General features: G+C 37.8%; 1 protein-coding gene across 1 annotated transcript in view; it reads left to right on the forward strand.

Annotated features, from left to right (window-relative positions):
• LOC131641689 (uncharacterized) overlaps nucleotides 1–7,577 on the forward strand; it is a 40,660-nt gene extending 33,083 nt beyond the window's left edge. The window contains exon 3 of the mRNA XM_058911987.1: nucleotides 7,401–7,577. Coding sequence (XP_058767970.1) covers nucleotides 7,401–7,577 — 177 coding nt within the window. The remainder of the gene's footprint in view (nucleotides 1–7,400) is intronic.
• The last annotated feature ends 5,381 nt before the right edge of the window (nucleotides 7,578–12,958 follow it).

Genomic DNA, 12,958 nt, shown 5'->3' on the forward strand with positions numbered 1-12,958 from the left:
CCATGACATATATGAGTCCTTGAAGATGACTCATGAAGGAAATGCTCAAGTCAAGGAGACCAAAGCTCTTGCTCTAATCCAGAAATATGAAGCCTTCAAGATGGAGGATGATGAAGACATTGAGAAGATGTTTGCAAGATTTCAAACTCTGACTGCTGGATTGAGAGTTCTGGATAAAGGCTACACCAAGGCTGATCATGTAAAGAAGATTATCAGAAGCTTACCCAGAAGATGGGGTCCAATGGTGACTGCATTCAAGATTGCCAAGAATCTGAATGAAGTTTCTTTGGAAGAGCTTATCAGTGCCTTGAGAAGCCATGAAATAGAGCTGGACGCAAACGAGCCTCAGAAGAAAGGTAAGTCTATTGCATTAAAATCTAATATTAAAAAATGCACTAACGCTTTTCAGGCTAGAGAAGAAGATCCTGAAGAATCAGAATCTAATATGGTCAAGTGGTAGCAGGAATTGCTATGAATATGTACTTATCCCCTAGGTACATGGTTCGATTCCTACGGGAGGCAAAAACAATATTTCCTGGGCAGCCGATAAGCGGACCTAGGGGGGATTATTGATTAAGCTAGTGACATGCTTGGTAGGCCGGAAGCCCCGCGGGGTAAGCGGAAATCCAGGGTGTTATAGTAGCGACCTCCAAGAACATGTCGCCTCTATCAAAACATATATAGCAATTATTGGGGCCTTCTATTTCCTAAAATGCAAACTTCTCTTTGGCCCCTTCAAGGATGTAATACAAATGTGGTACATGAGCCTATTACGACTTTTAGTTACCAGCTATTAAGACATATTGAAGAAATTGGTTCATCAGTTTATGGCGAGCAGGCATAGAAAGATGTCTACCACCCACCTATTCAACATTCATCAAGGCTCTCTCATTCTTGGAGAACAAAACAAGAGGCTTTATAGTGTTAAAAGAAGTGCATTGATAGAGGAAGCAAAATATACGGTGGAGGAACCTAAGGGTGTGGTGGAGGAAATGGAACATGTCATGGAGAATGAAGGTTCTCTTGAAGCGATAGATAATGGTTAGTGATTCCTGTTGTGATCAACGGTTATTGAGTTGTCACCTTGTGTTGAGAATTTGTTGTTAATGCATGTGGATCATGTTGAGGAAGATTGTCATTGAAAGGGAAAATAATTAGTGTAGCATTTTGTTGAAGTGTAATACGGTGAACTGACTTTTATATCGAAATGTCACGGATAGCAAGAGTCGCCACCGACTTTTATTTTATCCAAACAAGTTAGAAAGGCTAAAAGAAACAGGAAAAACCTTTTAAATAAAATAGGATCCGGGGGGTAATTATGCAAAGGGAAGGTGTAAGGCACCCTTTGCATCCATGGTTTTCCATGGGCTCTTAATTGCTTTGCTCTTTGTTTTCAGAAATGTAGAAGAAAAGGAATAGGGACTTTAGCTCGTAAATGAGCGTAGCCCTTTTGAAGGATTATGAGAAAGAATATAAAAAGTTTAGAGCAAGGCAAAACAATTAAGGGCAATTACCTTATAGTTTTTGAAAAAGGGTTCTTTTAGCCTTTCAGAGTGAAAGGGTCTATCCTTGCCATAAGAGGGCAGGAAGCCTTTCATTTGGAGGTTGAAGGGTCATCGCGTTATCGTTCGCCACAAGACTGACCCATGCCATAGAGAGGCAGGTAGTCTAAGGGAAGGATCAGAATAGCCTTTTTCGTAGGCAACCAGAGGATACCTCAGCCTTTTCGAAGGCAACTTTCGAGGGTCGAGATCATGTGTATCGAAGGCAGCATCATTAGGGACCATGATCTTTAATCGAGGCAACATGGTTGAGATATCCTCGTATTCGAGGGACTGACTATTCTGCAAAGAAACACAAGGCAACAAGGCAACAGGCAACAGGCAACAGAGAGGTTACTAGAAAAGCGTGCGTGGGTGCAACAATCACGTGATTATATTCAGTTACATTATCTTGTAAATTTAAGTGATGCTAATTCAGTTCAGAGTTACACTCCCTAAAATTACTAACCACAACAATTGATAAACAAATATGATTAAAGTAAATATGGGGAAGGGGAAAATGAAACCAGCGGAGGAAAGGGGAATTGAAACCAGCGGGATAACAATATTAATAGGTCTAACACGAGTAATAATATAATTGAGATTAGGGTTTAGGGTTACCGATACTCGACGCTTTGGCATTTGGCAAACCCTGCAAGGCGGGAAAAAATGGCAAGCAAAAAAACAGGGTGAGTGCATAATCGATTCGGAGGCAAACACGGCTAACCCTAAAAATAAAGAATAAAGAAATGTAAAATAAATAAAGTAAATAGGCACTTAGCTTCGAATTTGATCTGATATGGTTAGCGGGAAGCTTCGGGGTCGACCCTGAAAATGACAAGGCAAAGGCAGAAGAAAATGTGAATGCATGCGCAGTTCAAAAAGAGATTTAAAGAGTAAACCTTAAAAAATAAAAGGAAACAAAATAGACTTTGAAATTTAATTGACTACTTAGCTTCGGATCTTGATCAGGCGCGTAGTCGAAAGGTATCTGGAAAGTCAACCCTGAAAAAAAATGCACAACGAATGTATTTCAGTGTAGGAATGATCTCGTAAACCCTAAATATAGGGTACAAGTTAACTATGGTTAATAGAATAAATAAAATCGAATTAATTAATTATTGGTTTTCAACCTAATTAATTAAATCGATGAAAATAAAGTTTCGATAAAATACCCTAACCCTAATATATAATTTTTTATCAATTAATCAAAATTTATTAAATGATTAAGCAAAATCAAAGTAATTTAAACCATTAAAAAAATTGTTAATAATAACAAAAATGTATAAATATTTTGTTTATTATTATGCTTTTATGAAAAAGAGTTTTTTATAAAAAAGGGTTTTGTTTTTATAAAGGGTTTACAAGAGAATTAAACAAAATAATATATAAAATAGAAAAGGTCATTTAAATAAAAAAGAAGTTAGAATTCTCAGCTTGCAATCTGATGTGGTTGACTGGTGAAGGTGCATGGTAGTCTTGTAAGCTGGTGGACGTTGGATCAATCTTTAAGGTCATCCAAGGGCCTTGAAGCGAAGGCTTATCGTGGACCTTCCTGCAATAACGCGCATGGGATCTAGAAAGAGTTTTAATCCACAAAAAATTAGGCGAGAGCGAGGATCGAACCACGTCCCCCGCACATAAACCCTCACGTTACCTTCTTACCAATGAGCCATGAGTATTTCGCTGTTAATGAAATAACTTGAAATAATAATATATAAAAAAACAAGAAGTTACGAATTTAAACGAGATTTTCGCGCGCCCAGACTTCATCTCTTTCGTTGAATTTCTTGAAACTTCAAAAACCTTTGGCCACGGTTTTCAAACGTGGCTATAGGCCTTCTACGTCAAACCTGCAATCACGCTATCAATCGACGCCAAAGAACAAACCAGATAGATCATACTTGGCCCTGCGAACTCAATAACATCATTAATTAGACCTGCCATGGCTCCTATACGAAATCCCCCTTTTGAAGAACCTAAACCCTAACCATGGTGGATCCCTTAATCTGAAATAAAACTCGAATTAAAAGGCACAGATAGCTTCCTAACAAGATTCTAAACACAACCATGGGTTCAAATATGATTTATGACGCGTAGATAATCCAAATCAAACGTAAAACAAACGATGCAAACCGTAAGGTATACGGAAGTGATTCTGACGTCTTTGATCGCAAATAGCAATGGGGATAGCTTCAGGAATCTTGTGGGAGTGCGAAAGAACCTTCAGAACTCTTTGAATTTTCCCCAATCCTCACAACCGAATTCACTTCGTTCTTGAAATTTTTGAGTTTTCGTGAAGGGCTCTTGAAGCTGCAAAACCTTATGAATTTCCGACCCTCAGCATCTGCACACATCCTACTACTTATAATCAGAGGTTTTAGGGCAACAAATTTGCATAGAATCTTTCTTGAATCCAAGATTGGAGAGTGATTGAAAATTTGATTTTTTTTTCTTTCTAATCTTGGCCAAAATCATTCCTTTTTTTCCAAATCTTGTGTCCTGTGAATATCTCAATCAAATATCATGACTATATCCATAATATTGATCATAAAATAAACTTTAGCAAAAATCTTTGATTTTCCCTTATTTATTTTAATTAAAGTTGAACTTAAATTGATTAAATCCAAAAATAAATAAAATAAATAAAAGGAAAGCATGTGATTGGGCTTGGGATGAGGATTTGATGAAAAGAATGTGGGCTCATGTGAAAATATTTGAGATTTTGGGCCTTTTTCCTTCATGCCTACCCTTAAAAATCATTGAACTTGTACATCTTGCTATTTCCTCATACTTCAATATTTTTCCAAGTTCTTGGACTTTTTAGAAACTTTAGAGAGTCCTCTAACCAGTGTCTTTCGTCTCATATCAAAATGATTTTCCATGCTCCTTGTGTGTCCTTTTGAAAGAAATGGCTTTTTGTTGACTTTTGAAAAGGACCCGTAATGTTTTGGTCCATATCTCTCAAATGGAGCATTTTTATACTTGGCATGTGAGAGACAAAGTTGTAGAGAATCAAATTTCCTTCAAAATGAGCTTTGGATGGAAAATTTTTGATGTTCCATGTGAAAGTTTTGGCTGGTCAAAGTTCAATTGACTTTCTCCTATACAAACCCTAATTTAGAAACTTTTGATTTGTTGATTTCTGATCTTCCCATGATGAACCATGATCAATACTTGATCAAATGGTGAATGATACTTAAATATGAGGATCTTTGACAAAAAAACAGGAGTTTTGACTTTACTTTGACCACAGTTGACTTTTAGGTTAACCTAGTCGACTATTGACTTTCCGAACAATTGAGTGACCAATTCTTTGAGATGAGACTTGATATTTGTTATGGAGATGATGTGAGATATATTGAGCCATATGAGATGCCTTGGAGCCGTTGATTCACTGTTTTTCCTTTTAACAAACCAAACCCTAGTTCTCTGATCTTTGCTTAGGAGAGTGTGTCTAAGAGCTTTAGGTATTGTTTTGAATTTGAGCAAGAGAAATAGTATGGGCAAATTTTGGGGTATGACATGAAGGTTCTGAAATAATGATTGGAGTTCACAATTTAACTTTGAACCAACCATTGTAGATACAAGTGAAAGTTGTAATACCTCGAAAATATAGAGTAATTATATAATTAGTTATTTAAATTACTTTAGCGTGAATATGTTAGTGAGTATTTGATGTTTTGATGATGATATGTGAAGTTTTGGTGATTTATGCGATGTTCGTGTGTGTTATGAGAATTGTTGAGGATTAAGAGTATTTTAGAAAAAATAGAATAATTAGTTGGGATTATTTCAATTAGTAAAATAAAGTAATATGAGTGTTAGGGGTGATAAGGGAAAAATGGTTGATTCAAGGGGCTAAGTGAGGGGGAAAAGAGGAAAGCCATATTAGGGACCAAAGGTTAAAATTGATAAAAGGATAAGTTGGGACTTAGAACGGTTCATTGTATGAAATCGCATTTGGAGAAGAGGCTGGGAGAAGAACAAGGCTAGGGCACACAGGAAGAGAAAGAGAATCCAAAGAAGAATCAACAGCGAGCAATAATTTTAAGGTAAGGGGAGTCTATCTAGATTACTATAATTGGCTTAAGTGCTGGATAATTGTAGGATTGTTTTTGAGGTTTTGGTTTATGAGGAATAGATGAACAGTGATGAATTAGAAGTGTTGAATTGCGATAGAATAGTAACCATACTGTAGAATACATAGGGATGTTATTCGATGATGAAATCTGGTGTTCAAAAGATGTTTTAGGACCTATAATATGTTAGAATCACAAGAAATCGCAACAGGGAAACCTTGTTCGCACAGATTCGTCGGGCGAAATGAGCTCGCCCAAGACGCGTCGAGAGAAAGAGGAGGTGAGTGAAGGCAGAGGCTACTGGCTTCAGTCACCAGGCGAATATATCCCCTCGTCGGGCGAATGTTGTCTGAATCAGAAAAATTTGTAAAATTCATAACTTGAGTTTTAGGATTCCGATTAATGTGTAGTTCGAAGCATTGCGAAGCTAGAATAATAATTTATAACTTTGTAAAATAAAATGAACCATAGGACTTGGATTTCTAGGAGTTATATGGTGATGAGATGATGATACTTGGTGATTATACACTAAAAGTATGGTTTCTATCGTGAATTGAGTTAACTATGCTTTGTTGTGAATTGATGTGTGTTTTATGATGATCTTGATGATTATAATGTGCGCATTATGAAGCATATTATGAGGTATAATTAATATGATGAATGATGATGCATTTTGACTAGAAGTGGTCGTGTTATTATATGTTGTTACGCATCATGCATTCCTAGCATTTGTAGGACAAGTAGTCTAGTAAAGTTTTGCAGGAAGATGAATCAAATGAAGTTTTGTATGAAATTTGGTCCAGTGATGGCCTTAATCCCATAGTTTGAATTAAGTGCAAAAATTATGATGTGCTCTGGTTCTAAGCAGGAATCGATCCTATTGGTGGGGATCATTTGAGATGACGATGATTAAGTCATCAGTGATGTTTTGCTACAACATGCATGAGTCTTATTAAGTTGCATTTCATTATTTATGGCATTGCACAATATTTGAATTAAGTGATATGTTTGATGAATTTTTGAGTTATGGTGCTTCGATGTGAAGGATTAGTGATTGTCGTTATGCTATAGGTGTGGTGAATGCAATGATGATGTTGTTGTTCCTATGCCATGACTACTATATCTATTACTTATGCTTTTTATAATGATTACGATTTACTCACCCTTTCTGCTTAAAAATGTTGTCTCGAAACATGGGTAACTTGCAGTTGATCAAGATTAGTGCATGAAGCTTATGAGGTAGCTTTAGAGCGCGCTAGTTTAGTTTTTGTTGAGTCTAGTGGGTCTTTCTCTGATATGAAACATCAGGGTTGGGATCATTTGTTTTGGAACTATTATGTTCTTTGTTTTATTTGAATATCTTTGAATTACCGTTTGTGGTACTTTAACTATTTTTGAAGTATGATTTCATAGATGATAAAGTGTGATGAAGTCTTATAAAGTATTTATTTTAATAAAGGTATTTTGAACTAAGAATTTTGTTGGGATATGTGAAGTACTATATGTTGATGGTAAAGAACCATCAGATTTATTAGGTTTTGCAACCCTTGTTACGGAGCAGGACTATTAATTTTAAGATGTTATATGAAGATGTGACATCCTTGTAACATTAATTGAATTTTTACGTTTGTAAAATACATGCAAAATATGTTTGGGTTAGAAGGGTGTTACATTAGTGGTATCAGAGCAAGTCGGTCGATCCGTCCAGGATTACAACAATCTTTCAACAAATTTCGGTAGATTATTCTAACTTTGGTGATAATTTCGATGCGAACAGATTATGGCTGGAAAAAACGACGTTGCAATTGCTGCTGCCTTGGAGGTTGTTGCTCAGGCTATGCAAAATCAGCCTAATGTTGGAGGGATTGACGAATCTCGTAGTTTGAGTATGTTCCAAAGGGAGAATCTGCCTACTTTCAGAGGTCGGTATGATCCTGATGGGGAACATGAGTGACTTAAGGATATTGATAGGACTTTTCAGGTGATGAGTTGCTCTGCAGCGTAGAAGGTACGATATGATACTCATTTCAGTATAAATATCCCCTCTCCTCCTCTTCTCTCTTAAAAATTGAATCAAACACATTTCAATATAAATATCTCCTCACTTCCATCTACCTCAAACCAAACACATCCTGAGAGAGAGAGAGAGAGAGAGAGAGAGAAACTGTAAGAGAAAGAGTCTGGTTGGTGATGTAATGAGTGCATTCCATCAGTAAAACATTCTATAATAAGGAATTTCAGGCGAGTCTGGGTACCCGCGGTTTAATTCTTTGTTACCCGGTTTGTCCATTATAAACTGTTGGAATTAGACTCTCAAACCTTTGAGTAATTCCTTATCGTTAAAGATGACAATGAAGAAATTAGGATTAGGATTTGCGGAAATATTAAAAGAGAAGGAGAAAGTATTTTCTGCAAAGTTTCTCTCTGCCCACAAACTGTGGAAATTCTGTTATTCACTTGCAACTGCAACTTCTGTGAATACAGGTTAATGACTTGATCACAAATAATGAGGGTTACTCCCTATTTATAGATTTAGGTTAGCTTTCTCCCTAAGCTAAAGCCCAAAACTATAAAAGCCCAAAATACCTATTTTGGAACTAAATCAAATCTAATCTATTTTAAATCTAAATCAAATCTATCTAGATTTAAAAACAAACTTATGTGTAACAAACTTGTTACACACTTCGACACACCTTGTGTTCGAGCAACAACCTGCTTCGACACAAGGAATTACAAATTAACACACCACCTAATTCATTGTGTCTAAGCTATCTACATTCATCATAGCTCTTAGTCTTTTGAATATTTCAACCAGCACTCCCTTTGTCATGATATCTGCAATCTGATTCTCAGTTCTGCAGTGTTCCAAATTCATCTTCCCTTTAGCTACCTGCTCTCGAAGATAGTGGAACCTCATTTCAATGTGCTTGCTTCGACCATGTGCTATCGGATTCTTTGCCAGATTAATAGCTGACATGCTGTCGATCTTCATGGTAATTGCTCCATGATCTTTACTTGTTATCTCTTCGACCAAGTTCACCATCCATGTTGCTTGACATGCACAAAGAGAAGCAACTATGTACTCTGCTTCGCACGATGATAGTGCCACTACAGGTTCTTTTCTCGAACTCCAAGCAACTGGTGCACCACCTAGCATAAACACATAACCAGCTGTGGATTTTTTATCCTCAGCATCACTACACCAACTTGAGTCGGTGTAACCTACTAGTTTGCATTCTTTTCCCTCATCATCTGCAGGAAAAAAAATTCCATAGTCAAGAGTTCCTTTCAGATACCTCAGTATCCTTTTTGCCGCTTCTAGGTGTGATACCTTTGGCTTTTGCATGAATCTACTTATCATACCTACACTGTATGCTAAGTCAGGCCTTGTGTGACAAAGGTATCTCAATGACCCAATAAGTCTTCTGTATTGAGTTGGGTCGACATCCTTTTCATCTGGGTTCTTCGACAGTTGCAATCTTGTTTCAGCAGGTGTCGAAGTCGAATTGCATTCTTTCATCTCAAATCTCTTGAGAATTTCACTTGCATATCTTCTTTGATGCATCATCAAGCCTCTACTACTCTTGTAGAATTCGATGCCAAGGAAGTATGAAATTTCGCCCAAATCCGACATTTCGAATTCCTTGCTAAGATCACCTTTGAAGCCTTTTATCTCTTTCTTGCAGCTTCCTATTATTAACAAGTCATCGACATAGAGACATAGTATAAGCAATTCACTCTTGCTTCTTCTTACATATACCCCATGTTTATTTGTGCACTTCACAAATTCTTTCTCCCTTAGGAAGCTGTCGATCTTCTTATTCCAAGATCGTGGAGCTTGCTTCAGTCCATACAGGGCTTTATGCAGCCTGTACACTTTTCTCTCTTCGCCATGTTTCACAAACCCAACTGGTTGTGCAACATAGACTTTTTCATCCAAAGGTCCATCCAGGAGTGCACATTTAACGTCCATCTGACACATGTGCCAATTGTTCATGTTCGCCAGGCCAACAACCAACCCGATCGTTTCGATCCTGGCAACAGGTGCAAAAACCTCATCGAAGTTAATTCCTTCCTTCTGAAATAATCCTTTTGCCACAAGCCTTGCCTTGTGTCGAGTCACTTCACCTTTGGGATTACACTTCACCTTGTATACCCACTTCACATCAATTGCCTTCTTGCCTTGAGGCAATTCGACAAGTGACCAAGTATTGTTGTCTTCGATGGACTTCAATTCTTCATTCATAGCTTTTACCCACTTCGAATCCTTCAATGCCTCAGTCGCATTGACAGGTTCAACATCTGCATAGAAATCATAATGTACCAGCTCACCTTCATCATTGACTACATCGTCTGATGTAATCACACATTCTTGTAACCTTGCAGGCATGTGTCTTGTTCTCTGAGGTCTGCCTGGGCCTGCATCACCTCTGACTTCTTCTTGTCGAACTTCTTCTCTTTCAACTTCAGTAGCTGGTTCGTCATAAAGAATTCTCACTGAATCCCTCTTGACATTTTCAGTCCAATCCCATTCTTTAAGCTCATCTATGATCACGTCCCTGCTGATCACTACTTTCTTATTCACTGGGTCGAACAACTTGTATCCTCCAGTCGAATGATATCCTATAAGTATCATTTGACTCGACTTGTCATCAAGTTTTCTTCTCAACTGATTTGGCACATGTCTATGTGTTATAGATCCAAATACCTTCAGATGGCTCAAGCTAGGCTTCACACCAGACCAACATTCTTCTGGAGTAATTCCTTCTAGCTTCTTCGTCAGACATCTATTTAGAATGTATGTTGTAGTCGACACTGCTTCTCCCCAAAATTCTTTAGGTAAATGCTTGCCTTTCAACATACTTCTCACCATATTCATGATGGTTCGATTCTTTCTTTCTGCAGTTCCATTCTACTGTGGAGTGTAGGGTGGCACCACCTCATGCACAATCCCTTCGTTCTCATATAACATGTCGAAGTCTTTCGACACATATTCTCCACCACCATCAGTTCTCAAAACCTTGAGCTTTCGACCACTTTGTCTTTCGACCATAGATTTGAACTTGACAAATACCTCGATCAATTCACTTTTCTTCTTGACCAGGTAAGTCCATAGTTTTCGACTGAAATCATCTATGAATGTAACAAAGTATTTGTTACCTCCATTCGAATCCACCTGGATTGGTCCACATACATCGGAGTATATGACATCAAGGATTGCCTTCGACTTGCTTCCTGCATCCTTGCTGAAGCTATTCTTGTGCTGCTTCGCCTGCACACATTCCTCACATACCTCGTTTGGAATGTCTATTTCTGGCAGTCCTGAAACCATATTCTTTCTTTTCAACTCTCTGATGTCATTGAAGTTGAGATGGCCTAGTCGATAGTGCCATATCCATTCATCTCTGCTAGCTGCAGTTGCAAGGCACTCGTGCTCCATCACATTGAGTTCGATCTTGAAGGTTCTATTCTGTGACATAGGAGCCTTCAAGATTAACCTCCCACTTGCATCGACAACTCTCATCATCTTGTCTTCGATCGAAACCTTGTAGTTCTTTTCGACCAACTGCCCAATGCTGAGTAAGTTACTCTTCATGCCTGGTATGTACAACACATTGGAAATTACTGACCTCTTTCCATCTTTCCTCGTAATCATTACATCACCAATACCTTCAGCTGCTAGAGTATTGTCATTTGCAAATTTCACCATGTTCTTCATTGAGGGTTTTATGTTGACAAACCAATCTTTTCTTCCAGACATATGTGATGAGCATCCTGAATCCAAGTACCATTGGTCCTTGAATTTATCTTCGTCTTTTGTTGTGACCATCAACAACATCTCTTCTTCTTCTTTTGCAAGCTTTGCATCACTTTCTTGACTTTTATTCTTTTCTGGACAAGCTGTCGAATAGTGACCATACTTCTGTCAGTTGAAACATTGAATGTGACTCTTGTCAGGCTTTCGACCACCACCTCTTCCTCTACCTGCAGCACCACCTCTTTGGTTGCCTTGGTAAGAGGGATTTCTCTGATTCGACCAATTTCCTTCTTGCTGATTTCGACCAGTCGAATTGTTGTAGCCACCTCTACCTTTATTTCCAGTCCAGCTTCCTTTGCCTTTCTTTTCGTTTGCTGACTGAGCCTGCAAAGCCACATCGTTCTTCGACTTGCTTGCAGCTCTTTCAGCCATTCTTTGTTCATAAGATTCAAGCGTCCCTTGAAGCTCTTCTTTTGTCAACTTCGACAAGTCCTTCGATTCTTCTATGGCTACCACGATGTGATCGAACTTAGGGTCCAAAGACCTCAATATCTTCGAAACAATAGCTTTTGTTGTTAACACTTCTCCACATATCTTGATTTGATTCACTAGTTTCGTAACTCTAGTGAAGAAATCAGTTATGCTTTCGCTATCTTCCATCTGAAGCAGTTCATACGTTCTCTTGTGAGTTTGTAACCTCACCTCTTTCACCTTTTCTGCACCTCCAAAAGATTTTTCAAGAATCTCCCAAGCTTCTTTTGAAGATTCTATATCACTAACCTTTTCAAAATTTTCTGGACTCAGACATTGATGGATTATAAAGAGAGCTTTATAATCTTTCTTCTTCAATTCTTTATGTGCGGCCTTTTCTTCCTCCTTCGCACCTTCTGCAAGCGGTTCTATCCCTTCTTTTACAAGATCCCAAAGATCTTGACAACAGAATACAACCTTCATCTGCTTGCACCAATTCTCATAGTTATCTCCTTTCAGAATTGGTAGTGTTGCTGGAAAATGCCCATTCAGATGATTCATTGCCATCGCGATTCGTCTTGCCTTCAATCGATTAACCGGAGCTCTAGATACCAAATGTTGGAATTAGACTCTCAAACCTTTGAGTAATTCCTTATCGTTAAAGATGACAATGAAGAAAATAGGATTAGGGTTTGCGGAAATATTAAAAGAGAAGGAGAAAGTATTTTCTGCAGAGTTTCTCTCTGCCCACAAACTGTGGAAATTTTGTTATTCACTTGCAACTGCAACTTCTGTGAATACAGGTTAATGACTTGATTACAAATAATGAGGGTTACTCCCTATTTATAGATTTTAAGTTAGCTTTCTACCTAAGCCAAAGCCCAAAACTATAAAAGCCCAAAATACCTATTTTGGAACTAAATCAAATCTAATCTATTTTAAATCTAAATCAAATCTATCTAGATTTAAAAACAAACTTATGTGTAACAAACTTGTTACACACTTCGACACACCTTGTGTTCGAGCAACAACCTGCTTCGACACAAGGAATTACAAATTAACATAAACCACCTTAAACCAGCTCTTTCAACCGCTGAACCCATTAA

This window comes from Vicia villosa, unplaced genomic scaffold, assembly GCF_029867415.1.
Source record: "Vicia villosa cultivar HV-30 ecotype Madison, WI unplaced genomic scaffold, Vvil1.0 ctg.003973F_1_1, whole genome shotgun sequence".
In the NCBI taxonomy this organism is placed as follows: Eukaryota; Viridiplantae; Streptophyta; class Magnoliopsida; order Fabales; family Fabaceae; genus Vicia; species Vicia villosa.